The 22,121-nt window shown below is 39.7% G+C and overlaps 2 protein-coding genes across 2 annotated transcripts in view; both read right to left on the bottom strand.

The window, feature by feature from the left end:
* Positions 1-5,244: 5,244 nt before the first annotated feature.
* tas1r1 (taste receptor, type 1, member 1) lies at positions 5,245-14,316 on the bottom strand. Its single transcript, XM_079803562.1, has 7 exons — positions 14,148-14,316; positions 13,591-13,879; positions 11,162-11,917; positions 10,849-11,070; positions 10,030-10,150; positions 9,184-9,554; positions 5,245-6,670 (listed from the first exon to the last, which is right to left on the bottom strand). Exons 1-7 carry the CDS (start codon positions 14,306-14,308, stop codon positions 6,116-6,118), a joined length of 2,475 nt encoding a protein of 824 aa, XP_079659688.1. The 5' UTR covers positions 14,309-14,316; the 3' UTR covers positions 5,245-6,115.
* Positions 14,317-15,256: 940 nt separating this feature from the next.
* The window catches only part of iffo2a (intermediate filament family orphan 2a), a 29,921-nt gene continuing 23,056 nt past the window's right edge, over positions 15,257-22,121 (bottom strand). The window contains exons 4-9 of the mRNA XM_079803564.1: positions 21,859-22,035; positions 21,593-21,738; positions 20,575-20,758; positions 19,475-19,564; positions 19,260-19,396; positions 15,257-17,816 (exon numbers count right to left, since the gene is read on the bottom strand). Coding sequence (XP_079659690.1) covers positions 17,693-17,816; positions 19,260-19,396; positions 19,475-19,564; positions 20,575-20,758; positions 21,593-21,738; positions 21,859-22,035 — 858 coding nt within the window. The 3' untranslated portion in view covers positions 15,257-17,692. The remainder of the gene's footprint in view (positions 17,817-19,259; positions 19,397-19,474; positions 19,565-20,574; positions 20,759-21,592; positions 21,739-21,858; positions 22,036-22,121) is intronic.

Raw genomic sequence — 22,121 nt, forward strand, 5'->3', positions numbered from 1 at the left:
GTTGGCCCACGAATAGCCCAACCTTCCTCTTTATGCGTTTCCCCCAATCTCAATGTTACCTCAGGTCATAGAGAGGATCAGGGAGAGCAAATGCGCTGTGCTTTTAATAGCCCTGCTTTGGAGAAATCAACCTTGGTTCTCACTGCTGAGTCAGAAGTCAGATGCAGCTCCGTGGCCGATCCCGCTGAGGAGAGACCTCCTCATGCAGGCGGAACGGCAGATCTGGCATCCCCGTCCCGATCTATGGGCGCTTCATGTTTGGCCCATCAACGGGTACATGAGAACCTTTCTGAAAGCGTAATGAATACTATTACTGAAGCTAGAGCCCCCACAACTAGGCGGCTCTATTCAGGCAAATGGTCAGTCTTTTCAGACTGGTGTAAAGCGCGAAATCTGACCCCACATGATTGTGCAGTGTCAGAGGTGCTTACATTTTTACAAGAGCTTCTGGACGCGGGTCGCTCCCCCTCCACGCTCAAAGTTTATGTGGCTGCTATAGCAGCGTATCACATTCAAGTGAACGGACTGTCACTAGGAAAGAGCGATCTCATTGTTCGCTTCCTTAAAGGGGCTAGAAGGCTTCACCCACCTCGCCCCCCTTCAGTCCCTATATGGGACCTGTCCACGGTCCTGGATGCCATGAAGAGCTCTGCATTTGAGCCTCTGCATTCTGTGAGCTTAAAGCTCCTGTCACTAAAGACTGCTTTTCTGCTAGCGATTGCATCAGTTAAGCGAGTGGGTGATTGTGGCGAGCAGCGAGGCCGAGGGACCGTGAGGGCGGGACGAGGCGGCGCTCATCAGGGAGGATGAGCGCCAGCTGCGCGCCGCAGCGATCTCGGCCCTCGCGGAGGAGTGAGGGACTATAAAGGAGGAGCGACGACAGTGAGGGACGAGAGAGGACCAGGCCTGGATTTTGTGTTATGTTTTATTTTGTGTTCGCTGCAGTCGTCTGTGAGGGGCTGCAGCTTTTTATTTTCATTTGTGTTTGTATGTAGGCGGCAGTCGACCGCGAGGGGCTGCCGCCGCCATTTTATTTTGTGTTTATGTTTTATTAAATACTTTGATTGTTCGCCGGTTCCCGCCTCCTTCTTCCCGTACAAACAAGTTTTACTACAGTGGTGCCGAAACCCGGGAGGAAGGAGGGACACGCTGTCGAAGAGCCCTCGCAGCTGAGGGGGATCGCGGTGCCGCGGAGTTCGGGCAGCGCGGAGGAGAGAAGTCCGCGAGCGGCTGCCCGAAGCGGTGGTGCTGGAGCGGATGAAGGTCGGTGGGATGGAGAGCTCGCTGCCGTGCCCCTGGGTCGAGGTGGGGTGGCTGCCGTCCGCGAGGGGGCGAAGGAGTCCCCAGCGCTTGCCCGGAGCCGAAGCCTGCTGCCGTCCGCCATATTGGGGAGGAGCCGGAGCGCTGCCGTCCGCCAGGTTGGGGAGGAGCAGGGAGCGCGGGAGGGGGACTCGCTTCCGGCCGCCCTCAGAAGGAGGAGCCACCGCCGGCCGCCAGGGGGCGGAGGAGTGTCGAGCCGTCCACCGGCCGTCCAGTACCACCGCATGGCACCGCGAGGAAGAGCCTCTCGGCTGGCTGAGGACCGAGCGGCAGTGTGTCTGGGAACCGGACCAGAATTTTTTTTTTTTTTTTTTTCCTCTCTCCACTCTCTCGTCTCTGTCGCTCCTCATGTTCCTCGCTCCGTTCTCTCACCTTGCTGTTCTTACCCCCAGGTCCCGCGGCCGCCGTGATCGCCCCCCCCGGGGAGGGGGGGGGGGGGAGTAGAGCGCAGGCTCGGGAGTACCCCCCGGCCTGCGAAGGGCGTTGGGGGTATGTGGCGAGCAGCGAGGCCGAGGGACCGTGAGGGCGGGACGAGGCGGCGCTCATCAGGGAGGATGAGCGCCAGCTGCGCGCCGCAGCGATCTCGGCCCTCGCGGAGGAGTGAGGGACTATAAAGGAGGAGCGACGACAGTGAGGGACGAGAGAGGACCAGGCCTGGATTTTGTGTTATGTTTTATTTTGTGTTCGCTGCAGTCGTCCGTGAGGGGCTGCAGCTTTTTATTTTCATTTGTGTTTGTATGTAGGCGGCAGTCGACCGCGAGGGGCTGCCGCCGCCATTTTATTTTGTGTTTATGTTTTATTAAATACTTTGATTGTTCGCCGGTTCCCGCCTCCTTCTTCCCGTACAAACAAGTTTTACAACAGTGATCTGCACGTGCTCTCTGTGAGTGCCTCGTGTCTGGAATTTGGGCCAAACGACTCCAAAGTCGTCCTCAAACCAAGACATGGATATGTACCTAAAGTGCTTTCAACTCCGTTCAGAGCACAGGTCATTTCACTTTCGGCACTTTCATCGCAGTCAGATGAAATAGATGCTAATTTGCTCTGTCCTGTCAGAGCGCTGAGAATATACATAGAGCGTTCCACTGCTTACAGGCAAACTGAACAGCTCTTTGTATGCTTTGGCGGCCGCACCCGAGGGCACGCGGTTACAAAGCAGACCCTGTCACGGTGGATAGTGGATGCTATCTCGCTGGCTTATGAGTCTAAAGATCTCAGCTGCCCTTTAGGCATTAAAGCCCATTCTACTAGAGGCATGGCCTCTTCGTGGGCTTGGTCTACTGGCATTTCTCTGAATGATATCTGTGCGGCGGCAGGCTGGGCCTCCCCGTCCACTTTTATCAGATTCTATAATTTAGATGTTCCGGCTTTACAAGCTGGGCTTCTTGCTGTATGAACAGATTTAACCCCTTAAGGCCCGATAAGTCCGGCCTGGGTTGAATATTGTTTAAGTCATAAGCATATTCCTTATACGGCCCGAAGTATCTGGCCACTCATTATTCCTGACCCGATTATGTCTGGTCTATACTTATTATTGCACGAATATCGTGTTATTTCTCATTAGGGCCCGACTCAGGTCTGGCTCATTCTGAATTATTGATATCATACTACGGGCCCACCTAGGTTGGCCTGGGTTTGGTGTCGTCGGCTTTAGAGCCGTTAAGGAAGCACAGCGTTTTGCATTGGTCCCCCATAGCGTTTTAGCAAAATGCAATACGAGAGTACTCTCGTAAGGGAACGTTTCGGTTACTAACGTAACCTCGGTTCCCTAAGATGAGGGAACGAGTATTGCGTTTTGCTTGCCGTGCTTGCTCAGGAGTCGCTTCAGTCGATTAACCTGACTAACCTTGCGAGAGTGGGTCTTATATACCCTAGGCTATGCAAATTCTGTTGCCCCTTGTGGCGGGAATTTGGTAGGACCTGATTGGTCCGTCCCGCCCCACGGTCTCGCTATAGGTTGCTGCAGTTGCAGCGGCACAGCCAATCAGCACGCAGCTGCTTCCTGCTGAGAGTTGTGCAGCTGCACTGCGTATAAAAGGTATTTTTGGATAAAAATTTGCTTCAATATCTCGAGGAAAGGAATTCCCCCATAGCGTTTTAGCAAAACGCAATACTCGTTCCCTCATCTTAGGGAACCGAGGTTACGTTAGTAACCGAAACGTTTGCCTAATGCCTACCAAAAAAATGGTAGCCTAGGCTGCTTGTCTGCAAGCTATCTGTCTGATTATTTAGACTAAACGTGGCAAACTCATCCTGGATTTATAAAGATTCTAATTCATTTCATTAAACATGATGATGATGATGATCGTCCGTTTGTTATACCTTTCTGACAACGTTAAGTTGTCTCACCCGACAACCGCGTGTATATATATATATATATATATATATATATATATATATATATATATATATATATATATATATATATATATATATATATATATATATATATTAAAAGTTTGGAAACTGACTGTACTATTTTGATTGTTTTTGAAAGAAGTCTCTTCTGCTCACCAAGGCTGCGTTTATTTGAACCAAAATACAGCAAAAACAGTACTATTGTGAAATATTTTTGCAATTTAAAATAGGCTAACTTTTTTTTTTCTATTTGAATATATTCTGAAATACAATTTATTTCTGTGATTCACATGATCCTTCAGAAATCATTCTAATATGCAATATATGCAATTATATAATATATCTCAAGAAACAGTTCTGATTATTATCAATGTTGAAAACAGTTGTGCACCTTTTTTTCAGGATTATTTAATGAAAAGAAAGTTAAAAAGAACAGCATTTATCTGAAATATAAAGCTTTTGCAACATTATAAATGTCTATACTTGATCAATTTAATGTATTCTTGCTGAATAAATGTATTAATTTCTTTGAATTAATCATAAATTGATCTTTATTCAAATTAAATTGATCACAGGAATAAATTACATTTTAAAATATACTCAAATAGAAAACAGTTACTTAACATTCAAGTAATATTTCACAATATTACAGCTTATTTTGTATTTTTAATAACATAAATGCAGCCTTGGCGAGCAGAGGAGACTTCTTTAAAAACAATTAAAATAGTACAGTTTCCAAACTTTTGACTGGTATAGTGTATGTGTGTGTGTGTGTGTGTATATAACAGAACTATATACAATCTTAGGGCTGTTTTCTTTTAGACATTTGTGCTCTCTTCGCCACCATTCTGAATAGATTTCAGCAGTAAAGAGAGAAAGTATTTGCAGTGATGGTTTTTCTCCATGTACCTGACAATTTATAATGCTGCTTGTTCTTCCACGGACAACCGAACCGATGCTTCTACTACAACCATAACTCGTGTGATGATGTTACGTCAAATGCACACGAGCAGCAGCGGTTGTTGCCAAGTATTCATTCCCGGGGGATCAATACAAACTAATAAACGGTTCCATTTTCATATTTCTTTGCCTGCAATTTTTGTTGCGGCCGCGTTACATTATAAAAGTAGCCCAAAAAAACGCAACCCGCAGCTCCGTAACCTTTCCCGCGACTCCTTTTTTAAAATAGCCCAATTGTGCGGGAAAACCGCGACCCTGGCAACTATGCTTCTTCTAGTAAACAGAGTTTGCCCTTCCCCCCCTGACTTTCACTTTCGGACGGGTGCCCGAATATGGAAGTGAATGAGACTTTGCGATTATTATTATTATTTTTTATTTTTTTATGCCTACGTGAAATACTGCATCCATTGTACGATTTTTGTATTTATTTTTGTCCACCTCGGAAGGGCAACCTGAGTCGAGAAGGGCATATGGGCAGTTGCCCGGGCAACCTGAGCAACCCCCCTGTGCACGTCCCTGTTCTGAAGCATGTACTATTAATCTTAGTTAATATTCATTTCAACATTTACCAATACTGTCAGGGCAGGGAAGAGAAGGGACAAGGATCCAATTGCAGTAAGTTTATTTTAGAAAACACATAACAAGAGTGAATCCAAGCTTGTGTGCAGATGTGCAACAGTCCAAACAAGCAACATAACATAAATCAAAACAAGCCTGAGGAAATCCAGGCAAAAACACTAATCCAAACAAGGCAGAAAAAAACACAACAGTTTTAATGTAAAGACAACGACCAACAAACACAGGAATACACATAGACTGTAAAAAAAAAGAGGTATATACACAAAATAACAAGGGACACGTGAAGAAGGTGATTAATCATGGTGGAAACAAACATAGGTAACTATGGGAACAAACAAGGCAGCAACTGAAGCAAATGAAACAAACGAATCAGGGGTGAAACAAGAGGAGCACAAATACACTTGAAAATGAAAAGTTAGTTTCACTAATGCATTAACTAATGTTAACTGATGGGACCTTAATGTAAAATGTTACCAGTTTTCCCATATGTATCCTATATTTTTGACTGTATTTACGGATAACTTTGGGCATTACGATTTGCTAAAGACAAACAGGACAAGTGACGCCATCTGTCCTCGTATCTGCAAAATTAGCTGCCCAATTAAATCTTTTCTCAGAACTGTTTTGAGTGAAACTGAGCACCCATGAGAGCGGAGCACATAACAGATGTTCACGCCGGGCAGCCGAACCGGTTGCTCTGCCCTTTTGGTAGCCAACACAATTAGGCTTTCTCTCACGATCTGCCCACTGGCTACGCATATGCCAAGCAGTCACAGTCCAAAGACAGTCAGAGTATCGGCTGCTTCTAAAAGCCTGAAACTGGGATTATGTTGCTCTGTAGCCTATTGTTAAAAGGCACTATAGGATTATCCTAATGTTGAGAAAGTCTTATTTGCTTTCACTGCTTGGACATGGTGTACATTTGAATGCAATTCTGGAAGTGAGCTGTTGTGTTCATTTGGGGCTTTATCAAGATTATGTACACCTTCGGCAAAAAGTAGCCGCCGAGTATCCCTAGCACACTAAAGAGAATGGCGCCTACATTTAGGGCCATGGCGAAGCTCCCTCTGGAAATGCAGTAGGCTGTAAAGAAAGTGATCCAAGAAATCATATATATCATGAGACTAAATGTAATGCATTTAGCCTCATTGTAATTGGCAGGCAGGTCTTTTCCCATGTAGCTCAGGCAAAAACAAATCAAGCTTAACACACACACAAAACTGAGCTCGGCGAAGGCCCCGAGAGACAGAGTCTTACTGCACTCCAGAACGATGCTGTCACGGTAGAAGTCATAGTCCTGAGATGGGAAGGGAGGGTCGAGGAGCATGCGAAGAAGAGAGATGAAGAACTCCACCACTGTCATGATGAGGATGAACATCTCAGGGCCTCGCTTCCTAGCCCAGGTCTCATAGAATCTTGGCAACTTGGAGGACCATTTAAATATACAAACCACCTACGAAGAGAGAGGATCATGTTGTGTTATGAGAACTGACAAGTAGGAATGTTATTTATTTTCGGAATGTACAATGTTTTGGTGAATATTTGATATTTAATTGTTCATGCTCATTCCCCCCATTTTTACATTTATGACCATTTAATAATAATTTAACACTGTTTAGTAACTTGATTTGTTAACATTGGTCAGCTACATTAGTTAAGTACAAAAGTCATTATTGTTCACTTTAATTAAAGGGATAGTTCACCCAAAAATGAAAATTAGCCCATTATTTACTCACCCTCAAGTCATCCTAGGTGTATATGACATTCTTCTTTCAGACTAATAAAATCGGAATTATATTACAAAATTCCAGGCTAATCCAAGCATTATAATAGCAGTAATAGTTGCTCTGTTTTTGAAGTCCATAAAAAGTGCCTTTGCCCATCAAATAACTTGCTCCACGCGGCTCTGGGGTGTAAATAAATGCCTTCTGAAGCGAATCGATGCGTTTGTGTAAGAAAAATATCCATATTTAAAACTTTATAAAGTAAACTTTCGACCGACCGCCTTCCGTGTTCAATTAATGGGAAAATGGTTGAAAGCCCCTCTGCCGATCGAAAGACTAACGCGACCAGGTATGCTCGTCATGACGTCACGTACGCATCTTGAGTTTCACTTTCAACTTTCAACACTTTTCCATCTTGAGTTTCACTTTCAACTTTCAACACTTTTCCATCTTGAGTTTCACTTTCAACATTCAACACTTTTCCACAGAAGACGGTCGGCTGGAACTTTACTTGATAAAGTTTTAAATATGGATATTTTTCTTACACAAACGCGTCGATTCGCTTCAGAGGGCCTTTATTAACACCCCGGAGCCGCGTGGAGCACGTTATTTGACGGACAGAAGGACTTTTTATGGACTTCAAAAACAGAGCAACTATTACTGCAATTATAAAGCTTGGAAGAGCCATGGCTTTTTTAATATAGCTCTGATTGTTTTCGTCTGACAGAAGAATGTCATATACACCTAGGATGACTTGAGGATGAGTAAATTATGGGCTAATTTTCATTTTTGGGTGAACTATCCCTTTAAGGCCACTATATGTTGTTTTTTGCCGCTAGAGGTCCGTCTATTCAAAACATAGGCGTATCTTGATGGTACCTTGATTTCGCAGAGCTTTATTATGTCGCAGACGAGTGCTTCTGCTTCCACTCATGCGTATGTGGGGTAACGCAGCGCTGTTTTATCATATTAAATACATTTGAGTGTGTTGAAAGTTATGTTATAATGCTACTCTGTACATTCGTGCAACAGCTTCTATGAGACATTTGTTGCACACTGCAGTAAGCTAGATCGATATTAGGCATGGTAAAACATGGTAACTGTTGAGCTGTATAACAATGATTCGTTTTCTTTCGATGAATGTATCCAAACAGTTGTTCCCATGTCTAATAAAACACATAATATATTAAAGCTTCTTTGGAGCTTCCGTGGTTTCTACAAAATAAAACCAGAAATCGAGAGTAATGCGGGTATGATGTCATTGATAGGAGACGCACGGACATGGTCCGTGTCCTGGTTAAAATTGCTAATTTCTCTGGATTAAAATATTCTTGGAAACATAATGGGATAATGCAAGTACACAAGTCAACTAAATATATAACACTAATTTGGATATTTTAATCAAAAAATCTTACATATTGTGCTTTTTAATGCACTGTGAACAAACAATGAACAACAGTATTTTTTTATCAATGAACATTAAAAAGATTAATGAAAGTTGTAAAAAAATATATTGGTCACTGTTAGTTCACGTTAGTCAATGCATTTAAATGAGACCCTGTTGTAAAGTGTTACTCACTGTTTAATGTAATCTTTGGCAAATCTTAAATTATAATGTTAAACTGTACATTATAATGTTGTGTTGCCTTAATTTACTTGTAGCATTTAAAACCACTTATTTTTTAGATATTTACACTAAATACAAAGTATTGTAATATCTGATATTTATCATGTTTAACTTGGAAAAATATTACTGTATAGGCTAGAATTTTAATATTGTGCATCCATAGTATTTAAGAGTAAATATATTTGAACAAGTATAACAAGTTTCACCCAGTATATGTTAATAGTTTGACTTTTGTTCTTATATTTTCAAGTTTGCTAGGTGCTTTTGTCTTTTTTTTTATCAGTTTAAAAAAATTTTTTTTATACTAACTTGAAATCAGTTTTAGTTCAGCTTATTTTTTCAGTTAGATGTTAAGACAGCATTTATAATTATTATTTTTTTTTTAAATCCTTTTAGTTTTAGTTAACCATTACAACACTGATTTCCGCATTTAAACCTTTTGTGCTCTCTTTCATTAAAATAACACCGGTTTGTTTGATGTTTTGTTATCTAATGCATATACATTCAACTTAAATGTAACGTAGGTGTCCAAATACTTTTTGAAGCCGCCAGACAGAAATGAAACAGCTAAAGCCATTAACCTCTTCACTACCTCAACAACAGGGGCAAACATACCTGAAAAGAGCGCACGGTCACACACGCCAGGCACACGGTGAAGCTGATGATGAAGAGCGGCTGTTTGAGGAGGCAGCCGATGCGGGACGGTCTGCTGAAGTGGCACAGTGTGCTGCAGCAGGCCATGGTCAGAGACGCCAACATCAGCAGACAGGTCTTCCCTCCGGCCGACTTCACCACAGGGGTACTGAGGTTCAACAGGAAGATGAGAGCTGTGCCCAGGGTGAGAAACAGGGTCACACCCAGGTATATGAGCAGGGCAGTTGTGAGCAGAGTGCCCCACGCCAGGTACAGCTCTGCCCTCTTCTCACAGGTCTCACTCTCTTCTTCAGACCAGTAATCTTTGGCACACGCCTGGCAGCTAGTGTAACCTATGAGGACAAAATAAGTTAAGTTAGCATAATAAACTTTTAAAACGTTTCATAACAAGGCTACATTATATAATTTAAAGGTGCACTGTGGAATTTCAAAGTAAATATTGCTTAGATGTTTTATCTACAGATGACAGATTTGTGAAGTGCTCTTTACAATGTGAAATGGACATATATTTAGCTTTCTTGTTAACTAACATAGCTATGTTCTGCTAGTGTCCCAGGCCCACAGTGTTTACACCATTAAAAATGGAATACTAACACTTGTCTATGCGAAAGCTGGGACTTGAGAAAGGATTTCAGCTTTAAGGGGATTAAAAGCATGGGAGTCATAACTGAAGAAAATGTGCCATCTGCTGGATATACTGTGAATAACATTATGTGCGGTCATTCTGCTCATGTTTCCCCCATTAACCACTGTACTGTATATACTTATACACTTGATAATTATATGATAGTTAAGTTGTTTTTGAACCAGTTTTGTTGAGGAAGGTGGCAGCAGGGCATGCCATGCAGTCAAAACAACACTTATGCTGTCCGGTCATGAGCTTTCTGTGTCCGTAGGGACACTCTGGAGAACAAAGTGACTCGGGAACCTGGACAGAGCAAAAATGTTATTATTATTATTACTACCATATATAGTACCTTATCTTAATTATATTTACTCCATTAATACAATAATTCTTTCATGACTATTTGTTTATTTATTTGTCACTGCTTTTGTTGTGTACAGAAGCTAATGGAGATGGAAAACCGTTTGGAAGCATGTACACTATTGTTCAAAAGTTTGGGGTCAGAAAGTATTTTTAATATTTTTGAATGAAGTCTCTTACCAAGGCTTGGAGTTATTTGATTAAAAATACAGTAAAACAGTAATATTGTGAAATATTACAATTTAAAATAGCTGTTTTCTATTTGAATATATTTTAAAATGTAATTTATTGCTGTGATGGATTTCCAGCATCATTACTTCACTCTTCAATGACCCTTCAGAAATCATTCTAATATTTGATGCTCAAAAGTCTGATTATTATCAATGTTGAAAACAGTTGTGCTGCTTAATATTTTTGTGATACCATGACTTTCAGGATTTTTCAGGATGAATAGCAAGTTTGTTCGAAATAGAACCAATATTATAAATGTCTTTAATGTCACCTTTGACCAATATATGCATCCTTGCTGAATAAAAATACTACATTTTTTCTTTCGAACAGAAAAAACCCCACTTTTGAATAGTCGTATGTTATACAGGGTCAGAAAACTGTATAATGCATATAAGGAAAGATACACTTACCTTGGTTACAGGAGACACCTGGCCTGTCCATTGAATCTGAGAGGCGTCTAACTGAAGATCAATCGGACCTGGACTGTAACTTCCCACCACTTTAAATGACCACTGGCCATCCGTCCATAGCCATGTCACAATATCGTAACCTGTAGGTGGGTCTCCATTCTCATCAAAATAAAATGATGTGTTTCGAATTGAAAACTGAACTTGTTTCAGCTGGTGAAATACCTGTGGGATTTAAAGAAAGTCATAATTTGTTACACACAACCGCATGTGTGCTTTATTATTATTTATGTGATTTAATTCTAAAAGCATTCACCTCCCATGGCTGCACCTTATATTTCTGGCATTGTCCAGAGTCACAACGCAGGATGTCGTGCAGCGCATGAGCCACTGCGTACACGGCCTTATACACATTAAAGGAGGAAACAATGTCATACTGCGAAAAAGAAAAGCCTTTCATCGCCATTTCATAAAGGTCTGTATTTTGCATACATGGGACGCTGAGGTTGAATGGACTGTTAAGACCAATGTCTTTAAGTCCAGGCACAGAGAGCCTTTCAAAATCTTCATACCCACTGAATTCAGTATATTTGACTGCAACACCAAGGACAGTCCCTATCATACTGATCCCTGGGATGCTGCTCACTGTTGACGCCACCGACCAGTCCTCTGTCCCAATCCACACTTTACCCGTCACGTTTTGGTCAATAACAAAAGGAAAGAAGCCAGCGGCCCGCCTCTTATTGGCAAAGACAACGATAGTGTTGACTTTGGTTTTGATGATGTTTTTGACCATGTCTTTCATGTATTGTTTCGTCTCGTCAGTTACAGCGGGTATCACGGCTTGGTACGCAATACATAAATTGTTAAGGGAAGCTTGCTGGGAAAGGCCTTGCATTCCTTGTATACCGTACGAGTTGTCACTACCGAGAAGGGCGATCCAGGTCCAGTTAAATCTGACCAGAATCTGTATCATTGCACTGACTTGGTTCTTGTCACTGGGAATAGTGCGGAAGAAAGCTGGATAGAGAACTTTGTTGCTCAGCAATTCGTTTGTGGCCTCGTAGGAAATCTACAATTACCAAAGAAAAAAAAAAAAAAAAAAGAGCATAAAATTATACATAATTACTATCCAATGGATAAAACTATATGTCTCCAAAAGAATTTAGAAACAACAAAGACAGTATATATTAAATATTTCTATTTAATGGCATCTTTTTACTAAGCACTGAATGAAGGACTGCATCACTGATACTGATATCTCTATAAATATTTTTCTCTCTCAATTTTAGTCATTATAGCCATTCAACATCACAGTATAATTGAAAGCTATCATTTTTTTTTAGAACAATCTTCACGTAAACCCACTGTAATTAATGTCACATTTAGCTGTGCCTTCAATATTATATATCAGGGCTCAACGCAAAGGTTTTTTACTGACCCAGTCTGGCCGGTTCAGATTTTTACCTGCCCTGCTAAATTGTACAAAAAAGTTATTGTTTTTGACCATGTAAGTTTGTAAACAGTGCTTTAAGATTTTCATGTAGGTCTAACAGGTAAATATACAGAAATTGAATAACCAAACACTGCACACTGCATAAATCCTTATTAAAGCCTCAAAAGTTATTCAGTGGAGAGCAGGGTTTATGGACCCTTTTCACAGACTGTGATGACGCATTTTAACGGCAATCAACATCATAAATCCTGCAAAGTTTTATATATATAAAACTTTGCAGGATTTATGATATAAATATATATATTATTTATTTAAATGTATGTACTTTTATAACACTATAGGCTACTTTGTATTATATTACCTTTTCATCAAATTACATATCTCAATTTTTTTCCTCTTTTTGAAAGTTGTGAAAACACTATTGTGGAGTTTTTCTTTTGCTATTTGAGCAAATAGGAACACAAAAAAATCATTCATAGCTATAGAACTTTACCCAACTATGACGACTTCAGCTTCTATTAGGCTGCTGTCGCTTTAAGACCTGACACACAACGCTGAATCTGACAATCAATTTTCTCACAACTTTTTACGATCATTTAACACTCTTTAATTAATTTAAGACAGGATGTTGAATAAACAAAATCATGTAAAAACACGAAAGTGAAAATGCGGCACTGGTGTGCGGTCTGAGAGCAGTCTGTGTGCACGTTTTGTGTGTTTGTTCACAGAGAGCCGCTTCACAGACAGAAAAAAACAGATGCTGCTTCCCCCCCCCCCCCCCCCATATATATATATATATATATATATATATATATATATATATATATATATATATATATATATATATATATATATATATATATATATATATATATATATATATATATATATATATATATATATTTGAAGTGTAATTTGATTGTTTAGTTTGCCTCATGTCCCATTAGAATACATAGAGAGCGGGGTCTATGACCTACTAGGATTAGCCATCAAGAGCGTTCACAAATGTCTGGTTGACAAAAACCTGATCTGAACAATGTTTTGAGGTGTGGTCACCGTATAGTATAAGCAAAATATTTGACTCCGGGCTGTTGAATTATTGACAAATAATAACGCATTTCTAAGAATTCAACAGCCTGTCGTCAATTATTCCTTACTTGAATGAATGATAGCGTGATCATATACTGTGGTGCAGCCAAAGGATGACAGAAAAAACAGATGCTGCGTTAAATAAAAATTAATGAGTACATTTTTACATATATTAAAAACCTGATCTAGTGACCCTGTACCTGAGGCACCAGGAATGCACCAAGAGCAGCGGCTGGTGTAAAAGAGTATGAACTACTGTCAGGACCGATGACGGCCACAGAGCGGCTGTCCACAGCTGAACTGCGGTACTGCTGGGTCAGCAGATCCAGGGTGGCCAGATTGCTGGCTGGGAGGGAGCATAAGTCATATGTCCGGTAGCCCAGCGTGACCCCTGGAAGGAGTTGCTTATCCTGGGTGCCGTTGTTAATTTCGTCCACTGCATATCTGAAGGCCTGCACCAGATGATAGCCATGCTTGTTGGTCAAGCCTCTAGGAATAAAATAGCAGACAAGCTTGGTTTATATTCTGTACAGTGTGGTTAAAGGCTGAGAACACCTTTACTACTTTTTTTAAATGGCAAATTATATTATTTGCGCAACAATTTAAGTGAAAAGGTTTTTTTTTTTCAAGGATCAAAAGAGAATAAAATACATGCCTGCAGAAAACACTGACATTATCATAAGTATGGTACAAATGGAATATGCAAAGTGCAATAAAATGACATTATCAGTTTTTTTAATAATAGCCTCATTCTTACTGTGTGCAGTCAGTCAGGTAAGGTGTCGATGGGATGGTGGACTCGGAATTATGGAGAGGGAACCAGCCAGAGATGATATAATCCCCTTGAAGGTGAAGCCCTCCACTGTCACTAAAGCTCAAGAGAGAGAGAAACACAAACCAGACCAATATCTTACCCATACTACCTCTGATATGAGCTCTTCAGACACATTTGGGCTTATAAACACTCTTTTCACACCAGCCCACTGTTTCTCCATACTCGGTTGGTGGCAAGGATTTGCATGCTATGTGTAATTACCACGGAAAGATGTATTTGCCTGGAGAAATTTGTTACCAAAGTGTGTAAATGTTTGTCCTGCAAGTAAAAGTACACATAGGCAAATGAGATGCTGGACTAACTAATATTTTTGTGTCTTCGTTAGATATTTGCTAACTATAAAATATAAAACTATATAAAATAATAGAACAGTGATGTTTTAGTTCCTGTATCAGTGTTTTTAAATGATTTTTTTAAGTGAAGAATAATCAGATTAGGGCACTAACAATGATATTACATATCCAACAATCTTATGGTAGTCTGACACGAGAAAATGGCATTTAAATCTGCAGTACTGTATGTCAAAACACTTTTGCTGTAATTTAAAGCCTGTTAATAAAACATCTAACATCTTGGAAAAACTGGCTCAAAACATTATCATTAAACATTATACTTGTATGCTGTAAAGAGAATGTGACATTATAATGACGGTCTTCATCTGCAAAACAAAATTGTATTTCAGAAGAAGCGTGACTTGTGTATCACCGACTGAACCAGTTGGAATGGATTTGCCTTTCTCAACATAATTTTCCCAAAACTTTGACCTATGAAATAGACCACATTTTTCATTTTTCTTCTAGAGATATGTTCAAACACAACCTCAACACATAAGCAACAGGCAAATTCATGTAAAATAAGTGAGAATTGCTCAATCATGCAAAACCAAAATTTCCTTGTGAAATCTGTTGGGAAGCCCAAACAATAAATCACTGTCACAAATAATGATAACATGAACTTTGCATGCCGCAAAGCGGAATAGAAAGTTTAAAAAGTAGATTTCGGATGAAAATTATTGTCATGAAAGTCTGATAAGGCAAACTGTTTTTATTTATTTATTTAAAACCAGCATAAAATCAGAGTACAATTACATAAGACTTGCATAGTCCTCCAGATTTCCAAAAACAAACTCTCTTTCCAGACATTCCCAGACATGCTGTTTTCAGCTCACGATCAGTCAAGCTCATTTATTTAGTATACAGCACAAACTAATACATTTGATTAGAATGGCCCACATTTAAGGCAAGAAATATTAAATCATAAATTGTATCAACATATAACATCTGAATGGATGATATAAAAATACGGAATGATTCATTTCCATTCATTAAAAAAAGGCAAAAATAGCAAACCATAACCTCCATCACCCAGATACTGTTTTTCAGCAATCGATCATTAATTTATATGTAATAATAAGACAAAAGTAATAAAAAAGTTTAATTAACAAACATAAAAGTAATACAAGTAATATGCTAACATGAACAACCTTTTAGTTTAAAAACCTAATTATTCATTGTACAATAAACAAAATAAATAATGAATAATCATTTATATTTAAGAAACAACCTCTTGAATAATAAGCCAAAAACATAATTTGGGGGTGGGGAGGGGGATAGTCTGTGGGTTATTCCTAGGAAGTGATGTCATTAGTGTGTCCCCCCATGACTTTTTAATGATATCGAACTTAGTCACATTAAACAATTAATTTGATTGTTTGTAATGCAAATATGTATTGTTTTTATTTAATTTTGTAATGTTTGTTTGAATTGTACAGGTCCTCATTTATCACTATTATACTGTAAAAAAAATTATCTTTATTTTATTGAAATGTAACGATCATTTCCTGAGAAATGTGGAATTTGTCTGTACGCTCTGTTCAACCCACTGTCTTGTGATATTTTCTCTTTCTGACAAAACATTATTATAGTTATGCTTTTAAATGTTATGAAGCCACAATGACATTGAATATACTAAATATTCAGAATCTCCCCTGTTCTCTATTATAAGTACATCAATTTGCTGGAATGTAGGTGAAATAATGTAGCACTTTAGGGTTAGTACTTTTGACTTGGTATTTTAAAACTAATTTTTTAATAATTTTTTTTCAAACAGAACAAGTGCACAAATAGCAAGTTTTTCCTGAGAATGACCCACATACTAAACTAAAAAGTAATATTTTGCAGCTTGACCAAACCTTTCAACACCTGAGGACAGATATAGTATGGCTTCTAAATCTTGAGATCATTCAAAACCTCATGTCACACCATTTAACATCTTAGACATTAATCATATGTCATCATCTGTATTAAAGATATGATTCTGGATTTAATGGTCTACAACAGAGCAAAACATCTACTTATTGAGAAAAATATAAGGCAACTAAGACACTGTATACAGCATATTTGTAGGCACATGAGTTTGGGTTTTACTTCTACTCTCCAACACTGAAAGAGCCAATACAAAGAAACAAGGGGAAAACTGCATTTAAGGAGAATCAACTCACACATACTGAATATGGTTCCAGCAAAGAGAATCGCAGAACGTATCGTCAGTCCAGTCCAGATTATTGCATAGATCTTAGTGCACAGTGGTTTAGTTGAGCAACAGTTTTACATGGTGAGAACATCTGAACTGATGAGATTCTTCATGATAATTGATCAGATATTTTTGTGAAGCATACTGCATGGCTGATCTACTGACTATTGTGATGTTAAAAGCCTGAATGTATTCCAGAGCTGGATGTAGATGAATACTTTTAATCTGGGTGTTATTTTAACTAATGGGTGTGTAACTTGCCTTTTAGATTCATGTAAACAAATGAGCAAAATAGCAGAAATTATGCATTTCATAAATAATATTTATATTTAATATATTATCATACCATCATATTTATATTATAGGTAAGGTTTCATTTGTTAACATTAGTTAAAGCATTAACTAACATGAACGAACCATGAGGAATATATACTTTTAAAGCATTAATTAATATAACTTATTTTTTTGGTTAGTAAAAATGTCCATGTTAATGTTAGTTCACAGTGCATTAACTAAAATTAATAAATGCAGTAGAAGTATTGCTCAATGTTAGTTCACGTAAACTAATGTAGCTAAAAATTTATAACAAATGAAACCGTTACGTATTGTAAAATGTTACCATATTATATGATAATATATTATTCTAATATTATTTATAATAATATACATTATTAAATGTGGTATTCATCACACTGTAAAGAGTGTGACATCAGTTAAAGCTAGTGAGGAAGACTATGGAGCCATGCCTTGGCAGTGCTGATGAAGAGGGCACAGCTAGTCCTGCTTTAAGACAGCATATAAAGCACCAATACTTACTCTTTGGGAATCTGAAATTCCACACTCATCCATACTGTGTAAGAAAAGGTGACCAGAGACTTAAAAGAGTGACTGGTTCACAAAGAAGCCGAGAAACCAGATAGACGCAGGGCTGACCATCATCTAACCTCTCCATTCATCTCTACCGGCCCTTCTTTCTCCCCATCAGGCTCCAGTTCATCCTGGATGTCATCTGTGTTTCCTGAATCGCTGCTGGCCACAGAGCTAAAGGAGGGCGATTGTCTGCAGTGGAAAACAGAGGACATGAACATAAATCATTAAAACCCTTTGTGTAGATTCATTCTGTTGTACTTTACATTTTCAGATTGGATTCATTTTAAAGGCACCATTAACTCGAAATGGACAATTCTTATTTTTGTATGGAATATTGCAGTGCACATCATAAATTCAAGTGCTCTCGTAATCTTTAATCAAAATAAATTTCTCTCCCTCTTGCAGAGCCTTCTCTTCTCTAATGACACGTTTACTGGCATGAGGGTGGACAACCTGTCACTCACATGCAAACATCCCAAGTCTCCTGGAAGTTCCGGGAGTCTCCCGCAAATTGGTAGCGGCTCCCTGATGCCCGCAAATGAGTTAAAATCTCCCCGAATCTAGAGCGAGCAAGAGACCTTGCATGTGTGTGCTAGTGTGCGTGTGTGCCTCATGAAGCGCATGTAATACAGAGAGCATCCTGATTGGCCTGTTTCGGTAAGTCAACCAATCAATTGTCAGTGTGGGTGTGCTTATCTCTTGTCCCGAACCAAATTAGGCTCTGTCCCAAATGGCACCCTAACCCTCACGGTCTTCCTCTGAGTCCGTACTTTCACAACGTAATGCCGCTTTAACTGCCGGGAAGAAGTCCGCTGCGTAGTTCGTGTTACCCCTCCTGTTGGAACCACCCGCTCCAAGCGGGACTCGAACCCGGGTCCGCCGGCATGAGAATCAGACGCTCTAAGAAGGAGGCTAAAGCCTGCAACCTCTAGCGTCAGAGCGTCTCTTGAGATCAGAGGAGTGAGGTTTACTCGCACAGCAACTACTAGCTGGCCTCTGTTACATTCGCACCAGTGTGGGCTTGGCAGAACTGCGCATCGAGGGTGCATATCGACCTCAAAGGGGGCGCTCGCGAGCACCCTTCTGAGCCCTAAAATGACAAATGGGACACCCTGCAGTCTCATGGACTTAACAGACACACGCACCCAGCGGCCATTGTAAGTCCACAAGACCGAAAGTGCACATGAAGTGTGCCATTTGGGACAGGGCCTTAATCAGTTAAGTGTATCATGGAACGCCATGACTACGCGAAAGTGTATCCCTGTCTTATAAGCGTTAAGCATAATGACAATCTTGCACGCTGTACAGTTTACATTTTGCGTGTATGTTAAAAGTTATTTATTCATTCATTGTTCTGTTGGGAAATGTCATATCCTTGTTCTCCTATCTTGTTTTGGGATACCTCCCAGAAATGACTTTTTGCAGGTTGGGATGTCTGCTTATGAGATCAAAGTACTAGAAAACCACAGTGATCCAATCAATTCCAGATGGACAAAAAATCCAAGTCCCACCCTAAAAGTTTTCTTGTTCGACAAGCGTTTTCACTTGGATGTGTCACAACAGGGGGGGAAAAGTCTTCTGTTTTATGCTGACTTTAAAGTTTTGACAAAAATAAAATCTGATCAAACCAACCTGCCGGTGGTGGCTGTGCTTTGGATGAGCCGCCGGCAGGTCTCCATCTGTACGTCCAGCCCTCTCTTCATACTGCACATCTCCATGTACTCATGCAGGTGTCTGTTCATGTCGTTCTTAGCCGTGGCCAGTTCCAGCTGTGGCAGGAAGATAGCGGTTAATTACAAATGAAGTAAACATCATCTGAAACGTGTCACTCACAAATGTTCTCTCACCTCAATCTCTCCGATGGTGTCTTGGTACTCCTGCTCTCTGGTCTTAAAGAGGGATTCTGTTTCAGTTATGAGGCTACCTAGACTTCGATCCTGGTGGGATAATATCAGGAGTCAACAAGCTTTTTCAATTTTATAGCCAGTAATAGTCAATATTAATAAGACAGCATTATGGGGGCAATACACTACCATTCAAAAGTTTGGGTCATTAAGATTTCTTGATGTTTTTCAAAGAAGGCTCTTTTTGTTTAGCAAGGCTGTATTTATTTGATCAAAAATACAGTAGAATAGTAATATTACAATTCAAAATAACGGTTTTCTATTTTAATATATTTTAAAATAGAATTTATTCCTGTGATGGGAAAGCTGAATTTTCAGCATCATTACTCCAGTCTTCAGTGTCACATGACCCTTCAGAAATCATTCTAACATGCTGATTTGATGCTCAAAACACAATTCTTCTTATTATTATATTATAAATGTTGAAAACAGTTGTGCTGCTTAATATTTTTGTGGAAACCATGCAATTTTTTCAGGATTCTTTGATAAATAGAAAGTGCAAAAGAACAGCATTTATTTTAAATAGAAAGCTTTTGTAACATTATAAATGTCTTTACTCTCACTTTTGATCAACTTAATGGATCCTTCTTGAATAAAAGTATTACTTTGATGGTCAGTAAAATATTCTGACCTCGAACTGACTTTTTTGAACAAAACACATATATCCTTTACAGACATGACAATCCCAAAATGCATTGCATTGAAATGTTGTATCCAGGATCAAGTAGACCAAGAGTTTTTTAAATACTTGAATCCTTAACTAAATATATCATTTAGTTTAGATTACTAATAATAATCACATAGAAAATAGTTTTCTATTGAAAAAAGCTAATTAAAAGGTAGTATTTTAGCCAATATAAGTGTGATGCTTTTTATGCTAGTGGATGAGCATTAACAGAGTTGTTGCCTGCTGTATTTAGTTTAATTCAGTTGTGTGCTTCCCGTAGTTGCCTATAAAGATATTACATTTACATTACATTTGATTAATTCTGCATTTTTATCCAAACATGTTTGCTAACAGAGAGTGGGGACTTGCGACCCACCTGCTCGTGAGGCTCTCCGTGAGAGTCAGATGTGCAGGACACTGTGGTGACCGTGCCAGCAGCGGCGGAATTGGTGAGGTTCAGACCGCTGTAGTTACTGAAATCCTCCCAGAGCAAAAGAGTCTCCCCCGTCTCCTCCCACGCCAGACTATCACAGTCATCGTCCAACTCAAACGTTTCCCGCCTGCCAACAAACCAATTAGCTGAGCAACCTCTGCGCACAAGATAGGCAGCAGACATAGACGTGGAAGAGAAAAGAGAAGGAAACGAAGAGACACAAGGAGAAGAAAAGAAAAGGAAAAATCAACAGCTCCACAATCTAAAGGATTACAAACAAAGGACTATAATACATAAGAGGAGAACAAATGAACATAAGAAAAGCAAGCTAATATCCAGATTTGAATGAAAGAAATTAATAAGAGAGTGAAGCAATGTATTAAAGGCAAGGCAAGGACTTAAAATAATAATAGTAATTTAATAACACAAACAATTAGATAAAAGATCTTGCTCATAGGAAAATACACAGCACACAAAATGAGCATGTTCACCATATGAACACTAGATGGCAGTAAGTGATCATACAAAAGCCAAGACTATCAGTTGAAGAGCCCATATTCTATACTTGTGCAGCATTTAGTTTTCCACGTTATAAACTCTTAATGATCTTACAAACAACAAATGAATGCAGTGGTTCTCAACTGGTTTGACCATGGAAGTCAATGGGGCTCATCAACTGTTTGGTTACCCTTACTCTTAAAAATATCTTCTTATTCAGAAGAAGAAAGAAATTCATACAGGTTTGGAACAACTTGAGGGTGAGTAAATTATGACCGAATTTTCATTTTAGGGTGAACTATCCCTTTAAACCGCGTCAAAAGTTTTCACACGTCTTTCAAAATTAAAGTCTTGATTCAGAAAAAAGCATGTTTTTTTGGACTGCACACTCCGCGGACCCAGTCAAAACGGTCTTGCGACCCACCAGTTGAGAAACACTGCTCTAATGGCTATGAAGACTCACAGCTGGTTGAGCATCCTCTTCATCTCATCAGTGATATTGAGAGAACCAGGCATGTCCTCCTCACGGTGAGCAGAATCGACATCAGTCTCCACTCTCTGCTCCTCTGATTCACCCTTACACTCCTTCCTCCTACATACCGCCATCCCCTAAAACACACACACACACACACTCTCTGATTGCTGAAAAAAAACTCCATGTACTGCAAATCAAATCTGAGCTCCAAATTTGCACACTGTTCCAGTAGATTGGAAGGCAAGTTTCCGTACCCCTTTCTGCTCGGGAGGAGCTCTGGATGGGCAACCGTGCAAAATCTTGCTCATATCTTCTGAGTTCCTCTGCTGTGCCACGTCACACAGCTTGGCTGTGATGTCGATGCGTCTACAGATGTCCATATCAACCTTCATGGCTTTCTCCTGGATTTTAGTGTCCAAGTCAGACACTTCCTACACAAAAAAGCATGATAATGAGACATTTCAGACTTAAACGGTCATGCATTGATTCAGCAGAAAACTGGAACAGGAAAACATAC

The sequence above is a fragment of the Gobio gobio genome, assembly GCF_949357685.1.
Source record: "Gobio gobio genome assembly, chromosome: 21".
NCBI classification, from domain to species: Eukaryota; Metazoa; Chordata; class Actinopteri; order Cypriniformes; family Gobionidae; genus Gobio; species Gobio gobio.